The sequence below is a fragment of the Leguminivora glycinivorella genome, chromosome 1 (assembly GCF_023078275.1).
Source record: "Leguminivora glycinivorella isolate SPB_JAAS2020 chromosome 1, LegGlyc_1.1, whole genome shotgun sequence".
In the NCBI taxonomy this organism is placed as follows: Eukaryota; Metazoa; Arthropoda; class Insecta; order Lepidoptera; family Tortricidae; genus Leguminivora; species Leguminivora glycinivorella.
In genome coordinates, this window is record NC_062971.1 from 15,732,744 (window position 1) to 15,756,727 (window position 23,984).

The 23,984-nt window shown below is 37.7% G+C and overlaps 1 protein-coding gene across 2 annotated transcripts in view; it reads right to left on the reverse strand.

The window, feature by feature from the left end:
• Positions 1–23,984, reverse strand: part of LOC125227785 (homeobox protein Nkx-6.2-like) — a 78,007-nt gene that overhangs the window by 50,385 nt on the left and 3,638 nt on the right. Inside the window, exons 2-3 of one of the 2 annotated variants that reach the window (XM_048132128.1) lie at positions 13,269–13,295; positions 1,727–1,920 (exon numbers count right to left, since the gene is read on the reverse strand). In XM_048132128.1, coding sequence (XP_047988085.1) covers positions 1,727–1,920; positions 13,269–13,295 — 221 coding nt within the window. The remainder of the gene's footprint in view (positions 1–1,726; positions 1,921–13,268; positions 13,296–23,984) is intronic. The other variant, XM_048132136.1, reaches the window with a different exon arrangement.

The following is a 23,984-nucleotide window of genomic DNA, read 5'->3' on the forward strand; positions in this document are numbered from 1 at the left end:
TTCAATCTCGGTAATCGGATTACCGGCCGGTTAATTGTGCATGTACATGTGCACGCCGGATTGTCAGTGTGTTTGGACTTAATTAGAAGCATTGGCAGTCTATAGCGGACTTTATGAAGAAAATCTTCATTACTACCCCATTTACTATAGTCGTGTTATACTAGATGCAGAATATGCAAATTCTAAAGAGAAGTATCTAATATAAAATGAAAATAAGTTGCTAAGTTTGGTATAGTTTGTTGAATCAACCGCCAACCTAAGCTAGGGTGTGCAAACCGGTTAACCGGTTAACCGGTTAACCGAGACTTTTTGGCCTCTGTTAAAAACCGGTTTTTATAGTCTCTAACCGGTTAATAACCGAAACCGTATTTATTTCTCAAAATTTGGAAAATTAGGCATTAAAAGGTTCAAAAATACGTATTTATTTAATGTTTTGTAATACATAATAAAGATTTATTCATTACTTTTCATTGACAACATTATTATCTGTAATGATTTTATTTTAAAAATTAGTCCCGTGTCTACTCAATTATACATTTTATACAATACAGTAGAGTCCGGTTAGTATATTACGACTCCGCATAGACCTAACGTCCAACCTCTTACAACGAAACGACATAAGCACAGGTATTTATTTGGTTTTCGTATGTGATAGTATGAAAGTACATCCGTTTATTACGACTCCGATTTTAACGACCAGCCGCTTTTTACGACACATTTTACACAGAATCCGTCCGTCAAGTCCGGTTGCAACGACGAGCGACAACGTTTTTAGTTTTACTAGTAAATTGAGGAAACAAAGCTACTTCCACCCGAGCACGGCCCCCTGTCTTGCCTACAACAAGTAGCAAGATTTTGAAGTATTGCTTTTAAAATTTTAACAATTTGTTCGCCTCGGGTCTAATCTTATAAGCTAAATAGAACCCAATTTGCATTTTTCGATTGCGTATAAACTAGCTTTACTTACAAATGATGAGCAAGCACGCATACTAAAAAGGACTTTTTAACTAAACAAGTCACAATAAAATAAGGTATTAATACTATGATAATAATACCCTGTAAATAAACCTATTGATTGAAATGTTTTAGTAATAGAGATGTAGATATTACTTTTAATAAAAAGAAATGAAATTCGTTTTGTACGACATCCGGTTAGTACGACACGACGTAATATCAGCGGTCCCTTGAGCGTCGTTGTAACCGGAGTCTACCGTATATTTCAAACTATATTTTTTAAAAGAAAGGCAAAATTGAGATCTTGGTTTTCTTACATCAATTGCTTGTATTACTAGGGGCTCTGGGAGCTGTAGACATGCCTAGAAAACGCAAAACTGACGAATCACATTCAAACCACACAAGCCTATTTTAGCAATATCCGCATTTACTAAATTTCCAAAAACTGGAATTAACTGGATAAAAATGATCTTCATCGTGCAAGTAATACCTGCTACGATATCATCAACATCAGAATTCTTAAAGGTAATTGTAATTATTGCGTAGTACGGCCATTTACTAAAAATCCTCAAAACCGGTTAATAACCGGTTAACCGGTTTTGAAGGAAAAGTCTCGGTTATTAACCGGTTTTTTAAGTTAACCGGTTTTTGCATACCCTAACCTAAGCAGAACGAGAATGACATCTTCTTGCCTATCCGCGACTCTTCTTTCCTCCTCTATGTGTACAAGCAAACTTCGATGGTACATAGATATATTTCATAGAATGCTCACCTTGACTTGCGATTCCGTCATGCCCAGCGCATACGCAAGCTTGGCCCGCTCGGGCCCTGCCAAGTACTTGGTCTGCTCGAAAGTCTTCTCAAGAGCGAAGATCTGTTGCCCGCTGAATGTGGGCCGCGTATGTTTCTTCTTGCCGTCCTTGTCCATCCCGCCTTGTGCGCACGCGCTCAGCGCGCCATTGCTCACTGGAACAAAAAAAGGATGTTAAGGTTGATGTGTTCACTGCTAGCCTTTTCGTAGCGCAACGCGTACCCAATTCTAGCCTTGTAGAGGACTGACTGAATGACTACGAACAGAGTGACTGCAGTTCGTGTATTACGGTGTCTGTCCCGTAACGTGTCTGACACGCTCAATGTCTGTAGATATGAATGGACTTTTATGTCACAGTTATACGACAACGTACTGTATGTGTCAAAAGTGACGTATGTCATTGCAAATACGTTCTAAATTTCTTCAAATTTACCCTTTTTCTGGTGGTACAGTACAGAGTTTATTTACTTACTTTTTTAATCAAAATACCCGTGTTTACTATTTTTTACTCAAATTGGTGGATATAAACTATTTAGAGCGCTGAAAAGGGCATACAAATGAGATATATGGGTGTGTTTTGTAGGTATTTGTATTTGCAATCAAAAACTCCACTTTCGGCACTGACAGATCGGTGTCATATCGCTATGACATATAAGTATGTTTCGAATCAGACCGCCAGACACCAACAGACGCATCCTAATTAAAAATAATGCTCTTAATTAGTACTAATTAATCCCAGTGCATGGGGGTTTTGTGTTATGTTTTAAACATTCATAAATATTATTCAAAACTATCTTAATACTCTTTACATCGCTATGTCAGATTTATACATACAACTAAAGAGGTTTATAGCGCGTTGGACGCTTGCCAGTGTAATTGCTTAAATGGGGGAATGAACCAACGCATAAAAACTTATGGTGATATAATTTAAGAACATATGAGAAAGACATTTGAAAACTGTATGTTATCTATGTATACTGAAAAAGTAATCTACTTACAGGTCATTTTAAAAATACTTATTTATATTGATTAATCACCATCAAACGTAACAATTTGGCGAGAATATAAATGTATAATTGAGAGGATGTAAATTTGACTACCTACGAAACAATTATGCTGTACGAAATTATCAAAAATAGACTGACACTTGGTCTTTACTACGACGAAATATTTACAAACATATCGCTTTTATATATCTTTTATCTCATCCTAGATTATAGCATTATAATTAGCCAGCAACTTTAGACAGGTATATATATTTATATTTCATTCATCAATTCCATTGTCCCCAGACGCAACTCAAAATTAAAAACTCAACTGGAAAAGGGAAATAAAAGGCTCATGAAACCGCGCGGTCGGCGGAACATTCAGATGAAGCGCGTCCCGCGGGAGGGGCTGATAAAAACGCAGTAGCGTCGGAATAAAGGGACATCGAATGTAAGTACATTGTAGGATATTATAACTGGCTAAAACAAAACACTAATCGTCAACGCTTCGAAGTGAAAAGCAACTTTCTCTTTTACAAGAAGTAACTGTTGAAAAGCAGGAGAGAAGTGAACCTACGATACGCATGAACAATTGGCATTTAGTCTACAGACCCTGTCCGGCGTGCGTAGCCGAATACACAAACGCTTACGAAACGCTCACGAAACGAAACGCTCGTAGATATCTATCTCTATTAGGGTTGCCAACTTTTTTTTTAGGGAAATATAGTATGTTTTACTTAGCGTAATATATAACTAGTTTATTTATTATATGTAATGTACCAAATGTTTTATTGAACACCAACAATATATATGGCGTATTTCGAAAAATATGCAATATTGAGTCACTATCTAAATGTATTGACACTGACAGGTGTGCAATTTTTACTTACGTACCTATTAATATTCTTTTAATTTAAATAGTTACCTACTTACTTTTTTTACAAGACCCATATTTAAAGATACAAACATCTCAATCACACATAGTACTAAGTTCTTAGGACTACTCATAGACGATAAAATGAATTGGGCGACTCATACTGATAGTCTCTGTAACAAATTAATGAAATATTCGTATACCCTATATATGCTTAGTAAAACTGTAAATCGCGATGCTGTCATGTCTGCCTATCATGGCTACGTATCTTCTGCACTACGATACGGTATCATTTTCTGGGGGAACTCTAGCCAAGCCGACGATGTTCTCAAAGCACAAAAACGATGCGTAAGATCGATCTGTAAGTTGAGATATAATGCCAGCTGCCGACCACACTTTAAGCAACTACACCTACTAACTGTGCCTGCTTTATATATTTTAGAGACAGTATTGTTTGTACGAAAAAATTTACACCTTTACACACGTGTTGCAAGCGTAAGACATTGTGATAAACTTTACCCTGTTCCTGGCAAATCAGCTCTTTTCCAGAAGAGCATTTTCTCAATGGCGCCGAAAATCTATAACGGTTTGCCTAAATCATTAAGGTTGGTAGATGAAGAAGTCGTTTTTAAGAAACTGTTAATTAAGTTTTTGCATGAGCACTGTTTTTATTCAATGAAGGAATTTTTTAATATTAAAGAATGACTTTTATGACAACGATTATTTAAATTAATTACTTGATATAATATTACCCAATTTAATTATTTATTTTGACCTCAGATAATTTTATAGCATTTTATTTCTAACTTTAATTTTGTCGTGTAAATATGATGTAAATAGTTTTGTAAATATGAATGTTTTAATTTAGGTAGGTATTTTTATGATTTGCATGCCATATGGGTCAATGCACTGATACCATGTATATATTTCCACCATTATATTATGATGTACGTGCATTTTAGCAAATAAAAGTTTTGAAGTTTGAAGTTTAAAAAAAAATACCCATATTATAAGTACTTATATTTTTTATGAAATTTGACATTGTTTTAAAATCATTTTTACTTCAATGAAATGTAGACTTTTATAAAAATGCAAAAGCGATTTTAATTTTAAACTAATTAAGGCAAAAATTTTGACCAAAGAACCAGTTTCGGTCCTAAAATAGTTCATCTTTGATGCTAAATATCACAGAATCAATGAGCTGTGAAGTAGGTACCTAATTATGGGATGCTAGTTTGTTTAAAGACGATTCTGTTAATATGATATACTTCAGAAACTATCGTAATATTCATAACAGCAATGGATTCAAATCGAAGCTCATCGGAGTAGAGAATCCCCTTAAGAAATGTCGTTATTTAATATATCAAGGAAAAAATACGAATGTTTGCAAACAACGGTGGCTTTATACGTAACTGCAATATTTGCAGGACAGAACGAAGTAATAATGAAGGTAAAGGGCCCCCACAGACGGGAGACAAAACTGTTTTGTCTCCGTCGCTCGGTCTATGGGCTAGTATGAAGGTGCGCACACGAGGCGACGCAACTTTTCATACAAATACGAAAGTCGCCGAGCAACTTTGTCGCCCGTGTGCGCGCACCCTAAATATGAATAAAAGCGCGAGCAGAGCGAGCGCGAAATTTTTTTCATTATCAAAACGCCGCTCCTGGCGGTTTGACCCTAGTGTAAATTCGCCACTGGCATGGACCCCAAAAATATAGTACTTTTGCGTACTATATATGCTTCATATAGAATATAGTACGCTGGGCCAAAATATAGTACAGTACTATATTATATAGTACGGTTGGCAACCCTAATCTCTATCGCTCTTACGTATTGGCGCAACAGAGCCAGACTATCTTTCGCGGCGTTTCGTTTTCGTTTCGCGTCGTAGAAATGCCATTCGGCTACGTAGGGATTGCAGTACCGGTACTGTTTCAAAGAACCGGGATTTTCGGTACCGAAGCAATATGGAACCGGGATTTCCCGGGATTTTCGGTACTTTCGGGACTGGTTAATTTGTTTCGCTTTTTCAAATAAAACAACATATTTTTTGGCATTTCACATCTTTTATTATTATATTACCATAACCGAACCGTACCGCCTTCGATGGACGTATTATTTTATCTGTATTTTTTTATTATAAGGAAACGGGAGTCGAGAGAACAAGCATAAAATCGTGAAGAATTCCGCTTAAACCCGACTATATGGCCACCATAGGCTTTAATGGTTAACGTTGCAATACATTGCTCCGATTAAGCTATCTGCTATTACTGGGAGATGTTTAATGGATTAGTAAAAGAAATAAGACAAAATACTATTAAAGAAATGTAATAATTGATTATATAGACCGGCAGTAAAACCTCACAAAATTCCCCAAATATGTAATTTGAAGCAAATAATGTAAACTAAAGGAAACAAAACATTTGAGATGGTGCACAATTTTTTTTTGCTAGTCAGAGGGAACGTTCTCGAGAAAATTAGTCATTTTCTGGAAATTTATGTGGAATACCGTAATACCACATTATACGTAAACATTTTTTTTAAGTTAAGCATGTTTATAGCAGTTATCCTTTAAAGTTAGACATAAGCCATTGCCGACTTTTTTCTAGGCCTAAATTTATGTATAAGAGCGACAATTCCACCATACATTATTTTGTTATAAGTTGATCGGTACTTACGGGCAGGGTTTTCTATTGAAGCTCTTAAGCAGCGTGATTTTTAGCGACTTTTAGCACATATAGTCATGTTTTAATAATCAATTTATAATAACAAAACCTTAAACATTCCTCAAGAATCACTCTATTCATACATAGGTGAAAAACGCATAAATATCCGTTTAGTAGTTTTTGAGTCTATAGCAAACCCTAGCTACGGGGCCTGTTATTTGACAATCTAGTTAGTCAGTTTTATTGGGCATTTTCCGCAAGTCGACAACCATTGTGCCTATTTTGCGTGATTTGTCAATCTAATTCTTACAATAATATATTACGGTTTACCTCGAGTGTAAAGCTAGGTTCGCGCGAGGTTATTAGCATCTACAAGAAAATTAAAAAAATTTCAAATGGAAAAGCGAAATAAAAGGCTCGTGAAACTGCGCGGTCGACGCGAACATTCTGATGAAGCGCGTCCCGCGGGAGGGGCTGATAAAAACGCTGTAGCGTCAGAATAAAGGGTCATCGAATGAACGATATACTAACTGGCTGCTTACACAAGATGACTTTAACGCTTCGTTGCGAACGAAACGCAACAGTCTATGTCGGATCGATTTTTATTCAACGAAGACCAGTATTGTGCGAGTAGGTACAAAACTTTCAAATCGTCACGTATAATTCCAATAGCAGACGGTTCATGACCCTCTTTGTAGCCTTTTGTTAGGAATTATTATGAAAACAATTGGGACAGTGTCAACAACTCGAACGGAATATTGACGTAACCCACATCGTTAGCGCGGATTTGGACAATACCTAACATGATTTTATGAAAAACCTTCGGACACAAATACCGACTTAAATATTTTTGGTAACCTTTTTTTTATAAGATGACCAATTCAGCCCATTTTATACCGTTTTAAATCTCCCCTAAAGATATCAATATCTCCTCCCAGCAATAACGTCAAAATAAACGGCCTACATAATCAAATTAAACGCGAGAGCGGAATCATTATTAACATTGCCATTTCATCAAAATAAACACAATCACGTTATAAATAATTCGGTTAAGCACTTAATTATATGAAACGGGGACTTATGGCGCTTTTGTCGACGGTACAGACGATAAATAAAGTGGAATTGAATTGAACGTTTGCGACTGTACTGAATGTACCGGGGGCGGGATGCGACGCGCGACAGCGCGAGAGCGCGACTGTACTTGCGGAGTGAATATGCCTAGTTTGTGCTGGTACATTGAGTGTAGGATATTTACTATACCTACTTAATGTGCTTACAAATAGATAGCTGCAAACCAATTTGTTTGTATAGGTACCTTCGTAATTGCTAGTATGCCTAATAATAAAATCTTGCTGTGTATTCAACATTAAGGCATTACATTTGAGAATGCTTCTATTGGTGTAGCAAATTGTTCCAGTCAGACTTATTTGTGGTTGTTGTTCTCCTAAACTATTAGTGTAGACTTGGAGAGAACCTCAAGGTCCTGATATCTACCTGAACTTGAGTCTGTATTTGCCAATACGACTCGGTCTCCGTTATTGAGATTTCATATGTTACTTGTCTGCTGTCTAACGCATGAAATTATTGTAAATCAACAAATGAAAGAACAGTCTAAATCTAAATGCTTTTCACGGTCTTGCCCACGAACCTAAGATGTTTGCAAATAAAAGATAACGTGCTTCGATAAACTATGTTTTGCTATATCTCAGATACTTTAACTATGCATAAAGTGATATTAATATCACGGGCGACTTACAGAAGCCCGGATTGTTCATTAATATTAATCCGGGTTGTGTTCCGAGGTACGTAATTTATTGCCGCCCCATTATATGTATCATCGCTGGTTTTATTGCTGCACATATTTTCTGAATTATTTACGGGCTGAATATTTACCTATATAATTTAATTAGTTAAGAAAATACTTTGAATTATTTTACTCAACCCTTTTATGGGTAGGTAAGCCTAGTCTTCTTACATAATTTATTGTATGAATGCCTTTTGCATCATAATGCGAATAAATGTACAAGTATTGTTGCAAACATATATAGTACTAGCTTTTACCCGCGGCTTCGCCCGCGTAATAAAAGTATTCTTATTGAAACGTTTACAAAAAATAAGATTTTCATTTGGATCCGTAGGTTTCTTTGTAGGTACATCTGTCCGCGATTATTTCGATTAAGGTAAAGCGGGGCAATTCTCGACTGGAGGGCCATTGTAACTGATCTATTTGCTGTACGGTCCGGTTTTGGCTGACTGTACCTTACACCTATTGTTTTTAAAGAAATTCTTGCAATGATTGTAGAATTGTTACACAGCGACCACAGCGTAGGTAGTAGGTACGAATATGTATGTATTTTACCTTTATAAATATTTATACTGGGGAAACTTCATACAACCCACATAGCCAGTATCTCGACGCTAATGGTCGGTAGGGTAAAAAGTACTTCCTTGCATTATCGCTTACAATTTTTTCCATTTTGCTTATACTTATTGCAAACGTAAACATATAAAAGGCAAGCAAACAACGATCTTCTTACAGCACATTGAATGTAATAGTTATTACGGATGCAGGATACTCGCCGATGCCTACTTACTAATACCTTCCCACTAAGCCACCTGCATTTTACACTGCCTAGATATCGATTGCCGACCGATTATTCCGACCCCAATCCCTATTCTTATCCCCGTCCCTATCTCTATCTTTGTCCCCGTCCCTATCTCTATCTTTGTCCCCGTCCCCGTTCCCGTCCCGTCTCTGTCCCCGTCCCTCCCCTATCCCTATCCCCGTCCCCGTCCCCTATTTTTATCCATATTTCTATCCCTATCCCTATCCCTATCCCTATTTCTATCCCTATCCCTATCCCTATCCCTATCCCGATCCCGATCCCGATCCCTATCCCTATCCCTATCCCCACCCCTACCCCCACCCCCACCCCCACCCCTACCCCTACCACTACCCCTACCCCTACCCCTACCCTTACCCCTACCCCTATCCCTATCCCGATCCCGATCCCGATGCAGATCCCTATCCCTATCCCTATCCCCACCCCTACCCCACCCCCACCTCTACCCCTACCACTACCCCTACCCCTACCCCTATCCCTATCCCTATCCCTACCCCTTTCTTTGTAATGTAATAATTGTCTAAAGGATAGGATACCCCTAAATATATTATGTAGAAATTCCTGTAGAACGGTCACCACGACACAGGCCTCGCCTAGTGTGGGACCACAGATATAGTTGTTAAATTTTATGTCATTTTTTCTAATAAACGCATTTTTATTTTTTTATTTTATTTATTTTATCCCTATCCCTATCCCTATCCCTATCCCTATCCCTATCCCGATCCCGATCCCGATCCCGATCCCGATCCCGATCCAGATCCCTATCCCTATTAAATATAAAATTATTGTTTTTTTTTTTATCATTATTATCTTTTCATGTAAATTTGATGATACAAATGTCATGTTAGGTGATAAATAGGTTAATTAAGATTATTTGTACGCCATGTATTATGGTAAATTAAGGCTGGTTATAATATAATGTAACATCAATGTATACCCTTTTTTAAACAAATAAAACGATTCTATTCTATTCTATTCTATCCCCACCCCTACCACCCCCACCCCTACCCCTACCACTACCCCTACCCCTATCCCTATCCCTATCCATATCCCTATCCCTATCCCAATCCCAATCCCAATCCCAATCCCAATCCCAATCCCAATCCCAACCCCAATCCCAATCCCAATCCCTATCCCTATCCCTATCCCTATCCCTAACCCTATCCCGTTCCTGTCCCTGTCCCTGTCCCTGTCCCTGTCCCTGTCCCTGTCCCTGTCCTTGCCCCTGTCAAATTATCATGCTAGGAGGTGAACTTTGAAAAATCCTTTCTTAGTGCTCTGCTCCTCTAAGGAACTTCCGTGTCAATTTGAAATCTCTTGAACCAGAAGTAAAGATAAAAACTAAAGCTATACTTATGGCTATTTTGGATATTTTAACCCCATTGCACAACAACAGGGGAGAAAATTTCTTTTCCACCTCATTAGATTTTAAAATCGTTGTATTTATCGTGATCAGCGACCCGATAAACCATAAAAACGATACCCATATTGTGTTTTTGACTTTACCCCCTTTGCACCCCTTTAGGGGTCAAATTTTCAAAAAACCTGAAACATGTATTTAGTCATAATATGTCTTTAGGAATCCTCCTGTGAAGTTTCGAATAAAATAGTCAAACTAATCTTGTTTCCCCATACAAACTTTGAACCCCCATTTCACCCTTTTAAGAGGAGAATTTTGAAAAATCCTTTCTTAGTGCTCCTCTACGCCATATAAGGAACCCATGGTTTCGGCTGTGTTGATATATCAATCAGTCAGTCAATATCTTCTTTTATATATTTAAACCCCATTGCACCACAACAGGGGAGAAGGTATTTCACTTCCGCCTCGTTAGATTTTAAAAACGTTGTATTTATCGTGATCAGCGACCCGATAAACCGTAAAAACGATACCCATATTGATTTTTTTACTTTATCACCCCCTTTTCACCCTTTTAGGGGTTAAATTTTCAAAAAACCTGAAACACGTATTCAGTCATATGTCTTAAGGAATCTTCCTGTGAAGTTTCGAATAAAATAGTCAAACTAATCTTGTTTCCCCATACAAACTTTGAACCCCCATTTGACCCCATTAGGAGGTGAATTTTGGAAAATCCTTTCTTAGTGCTCTTCTACACCATATAAGGAACCTACGTGCCAAATTTGAAATCTCTAGGACCAGCGGTTTCGGCTGTGTGTTGATATGTCAGTCAGTCAGTCAATATCTTCTTTTATATATTTTTTTGATATTTAAACCCTATTGCACCACAACAGGGGAGAAGGTATTTCACTTTCGCCTCGTTAGATTTTAAAAACGTTGTATTTATTGTGATGAGCGACCCGATAAACCATAAAAACGATACTCATATTGATTTTTTGACTTTATCACCCCCTTTTCACCATTTTAGGGGTTAAATTTTCAAAAAACCTGAAACACGTATTCAGACATATGTCTTAAGGAATCTTCCTGTGAAGTTTCGAATAAAATAGTCAAACTAATCTTGTTTCCCCATACAAACTTTGAACCCCCATTTGACCCCATTAGGAGGTGAATTTTGGAAAATCCTTTCTTAGTGCTCTTCTACACCATATAAGGAACCTACGTGCCAAATTTGAAATCTCTAGGACCAGCGGTTTCGGCTGTGTGTTGATATGTCAGTCAGTCAGTCAATATCTTCTTTTATATATTTTTTTGATATTTTCATATTGATTTTTTGACTATATCACCCCCTTTTCACCATTTTAGGGGTGTAATTTTCAAAAAACCTGAAACACGTATTCAGACATATGTCTTAAGGAATCTTCCTGTGAAGTTTCGAATAAAATAGTCAAACTAATCTTGTTTCCCCATACAAACTTTGAACCCCCATTTGACCCCCTTAGGAGGTGAATTTTGAAAAATCCTTTCTTAGTGCTCCTCTACACTATATAAGGAACCTACGTGCCAAATTTGAAATCTCTAGGACCAGCGGTTTCGGCTGTGCGTTGATATGTCAGTCAGTCAGTGAGTCAGTCAGCTTCTTCTTTTATATATTTAGACTGGACATATCCCTAGTAGGGTCTGTTCGTAAAGAGAAGAGTCGTGAAAATACGATACATTCCACGACTCTTCTCTTTCTGAACAGACTTTATTAAAATTTAAGTATGTACATACTTTTACAAATGAAAAGGAAAATTTGAATATTGAAATATTTTATATTAGGACTCCATGTAAGACAAATACCTACCTAAGCAATATTTTTACCTGCCTCAATACCTTACACGAAAAGGAAAGCCCTCCGACGAGTCTCGATTAGCAAGTAATTACAAGAACCGTCGGGAGATCCCATTGGAAACTACATCGATTCCTGCACCACATTGCGCCAAACCCCTATTTACTGAATCCACGGCATACTAAACTCTATCTACACATATTAAAGTCCCAATAAGCCCGGCAATGCTTCCGCCAACATATTAAGTCCTAATGCGAAACTGGTTCGGTCGGTTAGTTTCAACTTTATAAAGAAGATGATAGGGTAGGATTTAGTTTATGCATTTTCAGCCGGTCTAGTCGAAGTGACAATCATTGACTTCACGTACTTACCTAGCTATCGAAACGCACTCTGACTCTGTCGCCCACTACAGAAGAGCAACAGGGGAAGCTAGCTAAGAAGCGTAAGCTATTATAACTTTGGCTAACCTGTTAGGTTGGTTGGTTTCATTTGGTCGTTGTTTGTACGTCTGTTTGACAATATTTAGTGCGGCTGACTGCGCGCCTGCTAATGTGAGCTATTTATTTATTAAGGCAGTAAATACGTTTGAAACGTAAGTTGTCGGGATTTGTGTCACGCTAACTGAATACACAGCATTACAGGGATTGCTTTGAAATCATAATAGCAATGTCATGATAACGTGTATGTTGTTCACATTGTGTGGAAGCTTCAAGTTCTAACTTATGCCATTTGGGTTACTAAACGCGCCCTCGCGTCGCGTTGCGAAAAAACTAGGTATCTAACTAATACCAGTTCTCTCCATTCGAAACTACTTTTCCCTGGTGGTCAATTCCGACGTCCAAGTTGGTCCGGCGTACTAGTTATACCCGTGCTCGCACGGAGCTTCCGGCGTAGTTTTTCCGTCATGCTGTCCATGCATAATGCATACTGTTAATATTGCACCACTATTCGGGGTTATGAGACGGGGTGTGAGGAGTTTAAAACTATATTGGTTTATCAAAGTGGATGACAGTTGGAATGTTATATTATATAGGTATTTTTAATATAGTGCAGTATAAAACACATGCCTTTAATGCAGTTCTTTGCAATTAAAAAGTTTAGAACATTTGAGCGCTTATTTTTGTCAGATTCAATGAAAGCAAGAAAATTTAAATGGGTACTTACAATATTGCATCTGCCCCAGATGTGAATCTGGAGAAAGGATAAGAAAGAAAATTATAGTTTTATTAGATATTAAGCATAAAATAAAATAAAAATTACAACAAATAATGTTTTTTCATAACTGTACAACATTAAATCCGTTTGACTGAAACACCTAATCAAACCCTTGCACTTGTAATACCCAAAATCTCCACGACCCTTTCGAGTTGCGAAATTATTCCAGTCACGTCTGTACCGCAATAAAACCTCTTCGGATACGAGCTGCAACAGCATTCGCGGCAACGTTACACCAAATTACAATTATTGCAATGGCTACCATTATTACAATAGCTACAATTATTGCAATAAGCGAAGTGACGGGCGGGGTACTTTATGTTCTAATTTAAACGTCTGCTGAGTAAGCGAGAGCTAATTGATTAATAATTGAAATGCTGGATTACTTTTGCATAAACGTGGTTATATAAACTTATTTCGAGAGATAGATGAAGCAGAGAAGATTACTAAAATATAGACTATGCGTGTTCTGAAAGTTAATTTTTGGTAATGATTTTATTTATTTTAAAATATACGGCTTGCAAAGAAAAACAGAATTGCAATAATGCCCCATAATGACCGTATAACAAGGATATCGTTGCATTTTTTGCGTTATGCGCTCCCGGGAGCCTCGGGTCCACCTTAGCAACTAATACTGATTTACTAAATAATGTATACAAACAAAACAAAATATCAAATCGGTATCAGATTTTAAAAATCCAAATGTCGCTTCTACCGCTATCTGCAGTGTAAAAATATGGGTGTACAAATCTTAATCAAAAATATGTTCCATAACATCTTAGTGCGGTACTGTAATAAGAGCGTACTAGTACCACATTTATGAGACGATTTTTTCGATACATATTTTTGCACTTGCACTTGAATGTGCTACGCCGAGCCTACGCCGTAGCTCGTAGCAGGTTAAGGTAAAACATTAATTAAAAATTTCACAATTTCCTACTTATGTCATATCAGGTTGTGTAGGTAATAAAGGATTTGTTAGGTCATATTATCATCTTATTCTATACAATAATGGAAGGTTGCGTTTAAAACGTAGTACTATCAAAGCACATTCCATCAACCCCCTCCCTTAGGGAGGGGTAACGAGGAGCGAACGGTGGGGAGACGTTAACTCGTGTAGAGGGCGAGGGTATATACTTTTATTATGTGGCTCAAGTAGGTACTAACTTATATAAGTAGGTGCTTAAAATGTAGATTCTTACGCGATGTCATTGTTGTTGTGAGTTTTACGTTTTATTTGTCCGAATGAGGTTTGTAGCTGTACATATGCATTATGTAAATATTGGGGAACGGTTAGTAGTACCACTTTATTATCCTTTGATTGTTAAATTAATTGATGTAGGTTCTTCATATAAAAAATAACACGCAGTTCCACGCACATACACGCAGTTGCCAAAAAGAACGCGATTGAATATTTTTGCGTTTCAAAATTGACTTTAACTTCAAACAAAAAAGTCTTTTTAAAATTAATCTGTTCTCATTTGCGGATAAATTGCATCCTCGTTTTTACTCAATTTGGTAGGGTTGTCTTAAATACTTATCATAAAAAGTAGGGTCAGAGAATGAAGTTATTTAATATATGAAATTAGAATTTATGAGTTATTTGAGTCAGGAACTGGAACTAGGAATTTGTTATTATTTTATTTTAATTAGTTATTTTGAATCATAGATCAGTTTCTAATTTGTCTCATACGTACATCTCTCAAAATGTCTACATTTGATCTTGATCGTTTTATTTGTAGTCGATACCTACTTGCAACTGATTCTAATTCTATTACAGATAGAGAACTGATACTAACGTCATGTTTTACGACTTTCAAACGTTCGCAACTGAGAGTCATAAAATTGACAACAATAAAGACAATTGAATCACATAATGATAATAAAGGCTAGTGGACTAAAGGGGACTTGTGCAAATTAACCTTTCGTATGCGTCTGTCAAAAAATTGTCATTAATATATTAGTCATAATAACTACATGTTAAAGTTGAAACAATATGGAGCAGATCTGCTCCTAAGCATACGAGAGGTTAAGGAATATTTACAATACTAACGTATACCGATAATACCGTACCCTTAAATGACCTTCTTATATCTTATGACCTAACGCTATAATGAAATAGTACGTATAAGCACGAGCATTTCAATGAATGCGCCCAATGTATGCATTATTCATTAACCCACCATCTTAATATGTTTCAAGTATTAATTAAAGTTTGCCACGCCAAATTTTCCCTGCAATTGCCAACCCTATGTGAACCTCAAAGAATCTTGTTACATTTGTTCGCACTAATTACTGCGTAAAGTTTGCGAAGTTCGCACATATCGCGAACTTACGCGTCGCCATTACGCGTTACGGAGCGTAGGGGAATTACAAGTGGCTTCATTTGACGCGCGAATTAAAACGCGTACGGTGGAGCGTAAGATGTAGAGAGTTAATGTTAAGAGTTCCCGAGTGGGGCAGTTTGTGAAATATAATCAGGATTATGTGCCGAAATTTAAATTACTCGTGCCCTTGATACACAAGCGTGTTTACTACGTCAAAATGCTAAAGTACGAGGGAAAACTTGTTACAACAGCATATTTCTGAGTTTATTTCTTAAAAGGCAATGAACCGAAACTGATAAAAGATATTCTTTCCGAGCTGCTATTTGACGTAGGTACCATGTCCATTAAGCTGGTTTTAGTGACATGCGGACTGTCTGCGCGATCCGCGCCGCACTAATATCTATGAAGTTCAGGAAGCATTTTAGAGTGGCGCGGACGGGACGGGTCCACGCGGACGACATCATCAACTTCATACAAATTAGTCGCGCGGATTGCTCCGCGCGGACGGTCCGCGTGACACTAACGCCGTGTCTTGCGTGGGCGACGGTCGCGCGACCGTCGCGCGACCGTCGCCATCGCATCGTCTACTTCCATATCGATAAGGTTTGATTTCGTATGCGTCGCATCGCCGTCGCGCGACCATCGCCGTCGCGCGACCATCGCGCGACCGTCGCCCACGCAAGCCACGGCGTAAAACCAGCCTTAAGCCGCCGAAGCAGTGCGTAATATATGTCAGCGTGTTGCTCCTGAAGTTGTGTCTGAGGCCACGGCGAAACGATGGTTCCAGCGGTTTCGTAGTGGCGACTTTTCATTATCAGATCAACCTAAGTCTGGTCGACCGGTGAAGATTGATGTAGCCAAATTAAAAACCTTAATTGAAGGAGATCCGAGGCTAACGAGTCGTACTCTTGCTACCGAGTTAGGCTGCTCTCATGTCACCATAGAGACACATTTACACGAGTTGGGAAAAAACTACAAATACAGTGTTTGGATACCGCACGAACTTGATAGAGATCAACTAAACCGCCGTGCCGATATCTGCATACAACTTCTGTCTTTTCGCCGCACATTCAACTGGTTGGACCATCTTATCACTGGAGATGAAAAATGGGTCTTATATATAAATTACACACGCAAACGTCAGTGGCTAGCTCCAAACGAAAAAGGAATAGAGGCACCAAAAACAGAGCCTCACCCGAAATAAGTTTAAGCATGATAAATAATTATGTACTCGTAGGCTGTTTTGATATCTTTTTCGTCGTTCTAATTATGTGGACTGAAATGTCCATGGCTATACATTGTCACCATCAGATAACAGTGTTTTACTAAAGTATCGACAAATATCCGAACAAAGTCTACTATTATTGTCTTCGGTTACCGAGATGGTTACTCATGAAATAAAACTATGGAAACGGATTATATCGCGTATAATGAATTTAAAATTCATTCAAGATGGCTTTACTTTACCACTGGCTTGGGACCCAGTAGTACATTTGATAACGGAACAAACACGACGAAGACCACAGAACTAAATCAATTTTGTGTAGATTAATTAATTAATTGTTTTTAACATAGTAATTGTATTTTTTGATCCCAATAGAGCGTGGCACGACCATTTTCAAGAACTGGCGCAGGCAAGTACTTGTAGTACGGTACTTCGCGGTCCACAAGGCTATTTTTTATTATTATTATGAGCCTATTGTGTCCCACTGCTGGGCAAAGGCCTCCCCCTTCTTTCTCCATTCTTCTCGATCTTGAGCTAAAACTGGCCAGTCTGTCAAAAAGGAATCCAAGTTATCCCGCCATCGCCGGCGAGGTCTGCCGGATCCTCTGTTCGACTTATGGGGCTCCCATTCCGTGGCTACCTTGGCCCACAAGTCATTCGGCATACGGCAGACATGTCCAGCCCAGTTCCACTTTAACTTGGCCGCTTTTCGAGCTACATCAATTATCCGAGTTTTTGAGCGCAGCGTGGTGTTTCGAATTCGATCCCTTAATTTTTTTTTTTATTATTATGGACTGATCGGCGATTGACCCTAGTCACACCTGATGGGAAGTGAAGACAGAGTCTAAGATGGAGCTCACCGATTCAATGAGTCTTTGACATATTCATTTTTTTTATATTGCGTAAACTAGCTTTATTTGCACTTTGTAAACCAGCCTTTAAAATCTATATTATTAATCTATATTATTTATGGTTCATTAATATTTATTAGAACAAATTAAATTATCCTCATAGAAAATCATTAATATTTCTTGTATGTGGGTAGGTTTTGCACATTGTAATTTTACCTCAGTCACCCGTTGACCACGAATGCTGTAAAGTGTTCGAAACGTCGTCGGGATAAATTGCAAATTCATTATACGCGATGTAATCTGTTTCCATAGTTTTATTTCAAAAGTCTACTATTGTACTACCAATAGTAGTAATAGACTTTTGAAATAATACATAATATTTGAGGATGCGCCGATATATATCTGAAGGCAACTGTACCTACTTATCTGTCCTTGGTTTCTTTATAACACGTATCACGTTCACGATATTCGCTTATTTAGGGCGCGGCGTTACACACACCGGCATACAACATTGTCACCGCCTAATTACAATATTAATTCTGTAATGGAAACGCGAAATTCGCGAGCATGTAGTACAATGTAAGCAGATAAGCATCCGCCATATTGTCTACGATGACGACACGCCGCAGCCGGGCGATACGATACGTGTACCTACAACACGCGACGCGCAGGGTTGACACCAATGAACTACCGTCAAATGGGATGAATAGGGCCGGCCGGGGTAAATAGGGATGAAAATTATAATGTGATTTACCTTACGGTTACGAAATATCGAATAACAAAGTGTGTGTCACTGTAATGTACTGTTAATTTCAATCGGATGATACAATTTTTGTAGCATTTTGTATATACATTTGGCAGAAAATCACCGTAATTTGCCCTGGCCATCCCTATTAACACCATTTTACGTAAAATGATAATGTATCAGTTACCTACTGCGACACATAAATTTCATATTAAATCTATTATATGTATGTTTATGCACTCTGCGTTACATATTACACACAAACTCGTACTTTTGTGAAGCAATATTCTGTAAATAATATGAACTATGCAGGTTAGGATGAAAGTACGCGTATGTATGTATAACGATTTAGGTTAATGTAAAAAAATAATTTATTCTTATACAATGTCACAGATTATGCCTGGCAAAAAGAACGAAACCCCAGCGTATGTATTTTGTAAATTGTTAAGGCAACCCTAGAGGCTAGTATTTGAGCCCTTACCACACCTGAGAGGGTGTGTTATCAGTCGGTAGGGCGCGACGTTGTTAGACATTATTTCCTTTACTGCGGTATATACATAAAGTGGAACCAATGTCATTGATCTACACACCGTATACAACATAATAAAAAAACTTTAGACTACAACATAGTTACCATTTTGCTTTATATCTTCTTCTTCCTCGTTCCCTCAATGCTGAGGATCGCGACCACAAGTAGCGTGTCTCCATTGAACGCGGTCATAAGCCATGAGGACTGCACGATATAGGCTGCCGCCAATCGACTTCTTCACACAGTCAGACCATCTCTTACGAGCCCCACCCCAAGCGCGTTTACCATTCATTCGCCCCAATATGATACACTTCTCCATATTATGCATTGGTGGCTTTATATAGATCTTTTCGTATATTTTGTTTTTCTTTGTGGAAACATGGTCGTAATTATTTATTTTTCGTATAGTTCATTGAGTAGTAAAATTAAACTGTGCAGAATATTTAGCAAGTAACATAGGTACAAACATAAGTCATAACACACTAGCATATGGATTTTAACTCCCATTTATATGCTTACAGTAGTAAGGTTAAGTAGTTGATATGAGAAGAAGACCCTATCCAACACATAGCTAAAGAGAAGAGTAGGTAGTAGAATGTACGGTTCTGCACACCCTTGTCTTCTCCTATCGTTTACCAATAAAAACATGTATATTTAGTCTTCGATAATTAAATAATTCGTTCATATTATAGTCCGTTGTAGCTATAGTCCGAACAACAGCAAGCCGTATCACGCTAAAACAATCACTCCATTTACCCGTATCGGAATGCGTGGGGTGCGTTGTGCCCCACAACGCTCTAATGAAATCAGCGCCCTTATCGTGCCCCACTAATATGGATTTGGATATTAATATTGTATCTGTCAAACGCGTGTATGCTTTGTTCCATTGACTTTCTTCTTTTGCCGCTTGAACGATGAGTTCGATATTAGGTTATGTCTACATTAATATGGGTACACCGGTACAGTGACACGTGCAGGGACTTGTGTAGCGATAGGTTGTTAGCAAGGAAATTATGTGATAAACCAACCAAAATAAACAATGAAATTGTTTGTTACTATGCCTGGCTTTAAAACCTGGATCACATACGATTAGGTTACTTTTATTATCATACAATTAGTCAATTACATGCCTATCTTTCATATACCTACCTGAAGATTTTTTTCCGCTTTAGATTCTAGCTATGTCATGTATGGATCAGAATGTTGGGCTCTAAAGGTGATGGACGAAAAGAGATTGCATGAAGCGGAGATGAGAATGTTAAGATGGATGTGTGGAGTCACAAGAATGGATAAGATTAGGAATGAGTATATAAGAGGAAGTCTGAAAGTTGCACCGATAGTAGAAAAAGTAAGAGCGAATCGACTAGCTTGGTATGGGCATGTGATGCGAAGGGATGAAAGTCATGTGACGAGAAAAGTATTACGAATGAATGTTGAAGGAAGTAATGGGAGAGGAAAACCGAGGAAAAGGTGGACGGACTGTGTGAAAGATTATATGAAACAGAAACAAGTGAATGATGAGATTACGGGGGATAGAGAGGTATGGAAGAGAAGGACATGTTGCGCCGACCCCAAATGACTGGGATAAGGGCAGGCGAATGATGATGATGATGATTCTAGCTATCTTCGAAGTAAATAGTTAAGAGATAGGTATTTGTGTAAAAAAGTGATAACAATGCTCAGATATAATAAAATCATTACCATGACAATGAACTTAAATAAAAACACAGTGTTGTTCAAATCAAATAACGCAATTTACCTACCCAACATCAACATTTAACTACATTTTACGCAGAAACAAGGTCACACTCAGAGTATCATCCGAAAAACAAAGATGGGGGAAAGCGAAAATGTGCGGTTTCTCCCCCCCTGGTGGGGGTGGGAATTATGTTATGCTTAATTTAATTTCATTAGGCCGGGCGAGATTGCGCGGTCTTTATGCGGACCGTACTATAATTGCTTCGAGGTAATTGTTTGAAAATTGTTATGCTGACTTTTTTGTTGACGGTGCGTAAGGATTTTATAGCTTGGTCTTATGAACACAGCGAAGTTTGGAAGTGAAACTTGGGTATCATGAGATTGCATGATGCAACGTGGCAGCATTTAGCTGTATAATATATTAAAGAAATAAAAACCCAAATTAATAAGAAACCAGAGTAAATAACAATGTGTAATAAAAACTTTATCAATATTAAAATTACGTGTGCACAAAACGTTTCAATTAACCACCAACCCAAAAGAAAATAAACGCAATTTTCCAAACTCCGAACTAAAAAAACAGTTGCATTCGGCTGAAATTTTAATTCGTGGCGACATATGGGATGCACGGGGGTGTGGGTCTGTGGGCGTGGGGTGTGGGTGGGGGTCATTAAAAAAATGTGTCCCACTTCATTGGAGCCCAGTGCGGCCGCAGCGCGCCCTCGCTAATTAATAACCGAATGTTCTCGAATATTAAATTTTGCGTCTAAGGTTTGGTTTCAATGAGGCTGGACAATGTTGGAGATTCTAATTTGATATTGAATTGTATAATTTTAGAGAATGGCGGTTGGAAAAGTAAATGTATCTATATAAATTTTGTAAATATTACTATGTGTCAAATTATTGTAAAAAAGCGGGGCTCCGTCGACACTGCCTTAGATTTTTTTTTATATATATATTTTTTTTATTGATTTGGGAAACATACAGCATTAATAATACATATTATGTCTTACAAATTAAAGGTAGTTCACAAGCCAAAACAGTTTCCACTTTAAAGTTATACGAGTACGTGAGAAAGCTCTCAAATAGACATGCGTGAGATAAGTTCTTAAAAACAGAAACAACAGGTAATTTACTACAAAAATGCAAACAAGACAACCAATTTTATCTGTGATGGAAGCGAAGTTAATAGAATTAAAATAAAACGAAAAAATATTGTAGGCATTTTGCGTTCTAGACCGACCGAGATCAACCCCGATGTCTTATTAAGAGACGATCATTTTGCGTGTAATATACTGCTAGGATACCGACTAGGTGTCGACAAATCTGTGGAAAATCATCTACAAAACCAATATGACTTATAAAGTAGGTACAAACAGAAAAAGTGCTCTTTTCCTTTTATGCAAACTTCAATAACCTAAAATGAGGTTTTGTCGACAATAATTGTGTTCTGTTATCACTCATTACACACGGCGTTGCCGCTATCAGTTAATATGCACCGCCGCTTTGTTATACTGACCAAGCACCATGACGGCGATATGTCGTAGCTTATTAAGGTTACCTATCCGCTGAATATAATTTTATTCTATAAAACCTCGTTTTGATGTTCAACACTGCCAATTTCTTCATAAAATAAACCAAATGTTCAATTTACCCGCAATCCTGAAATACGATTTCAAATTAAGTTCGATATAACAATATTCCTATTCATAAATTATTTTCTCCTTTTGTACGAGTATAACATCTCTAAGTGATTCCTTGTAAGAACTTTCTGTGATATTACTAGTAATTATTTTATTATTATGCTGCGAGTGCTCGAAGTACTCATCTAGGTTCACGCCTGTATCCTATAAAGGAGTAGGCAGAGCACATGAACTACTCAAGTTTCAGTGCCATTCTTGGCAAAAAGGGGTTGAAAGAAATCGAAAATCCATCCAAGTTCGTAGCAATATTTTACCTACGCCATAAAAAAATCCTACGTTTTATAATACAAAATATAGCTATAACAAAATATATATCTCAATAAATACTTGCATAGTAATACATATAAATAGATAAATATAATTATTAACCCCCTTAAAACTATCTAGTCCCCCCATTTCTCTTAATTAAAGCTATGCGCGTATCTCGAGTGCCCGATTACACGCATTAAAGCTGTAATACGCGCCAGTTTAATAACCGCTATCTGCGAATATCGCGCGATATCGCGCCGTATCGCGCGTTAATCGGATAAGCTTCCCGCGATTACAATGTAATTTCATCAAGTGTTATTCTTATTAGTAGTAGGAAGCGTGACTAAATATTGGAGCTTTTTTTATATTAATTTTGTAATTAATTAATCAATCATTGACGTAAGTGGTGACCGAAAAACTGGCGACATTTACACAAAAACGCTATAAATATTAGTTGCTTCGGTTTCGATTGAATTATTAAATTGTCACGTGTAAACAAATGTACTTACTCATTTAAATGAATCAATCATTTGATATGCAACCAAGTTAGGATCGACAGTATGCCTTTAGTATTTTATGAATTTGTATACTGTTTTGAGTCTGACAGTAAATTGAGATGTTATTTTGAGGGAAAATGAAGTAGCCAAAGTAGGCAATAGCGCAACAAATACTTTGTTCATCAACCCATTACTTGACCTTCTACTTCCAGTCAGCCTTCGACTCTGGGGGATATGATCACAATAACGTTGAAGATTACGATTAAGTATCTAGAATTGTAGATGCTCTTAGTTAATCAAACATAATTAATTAGCACAATTACTTGCATTTGATTAACTGTAGGTACGAGGGTCATGCCAAAAGAAATTAGATACTCAAAATTTACATACTTTATTCTTTATTACAGCTATCTATTTTTTCGAAGTATTCACCGTGAACACGTATACACTTTTCCATCCGTCTAAACCACTTAGAAAATACCGATGACCACTCTTCTTTAGACACCTCAGAAATTTCATAATTATACGCAGCCAGGGCGTCTTCTTTGTTCTCAAATCTCTTTCCTTTTAATTTTTCTTTAATTTTAGGAAAAAGGTAAAAATCACAGGGGGCTAGGTCAGGGGAATATGGGGGGTGGGGCAGAATAGTCCGTTTTTTGAGCTGAAATAGTCAAGTGTTCTAGCGGAAGTGTGCGGGGCAGCGTTGTCGTGGTGCCAGAGCAGGTGCCGGGTTCCTGACTTCGGCCGCTTGTCACACCAAGCTGACAGTACTCTTGGGGCACAAACTGTCACATACCATTCTGAATTAACTGTCTTTTGATCTTCTAGCACTATTGTAGCA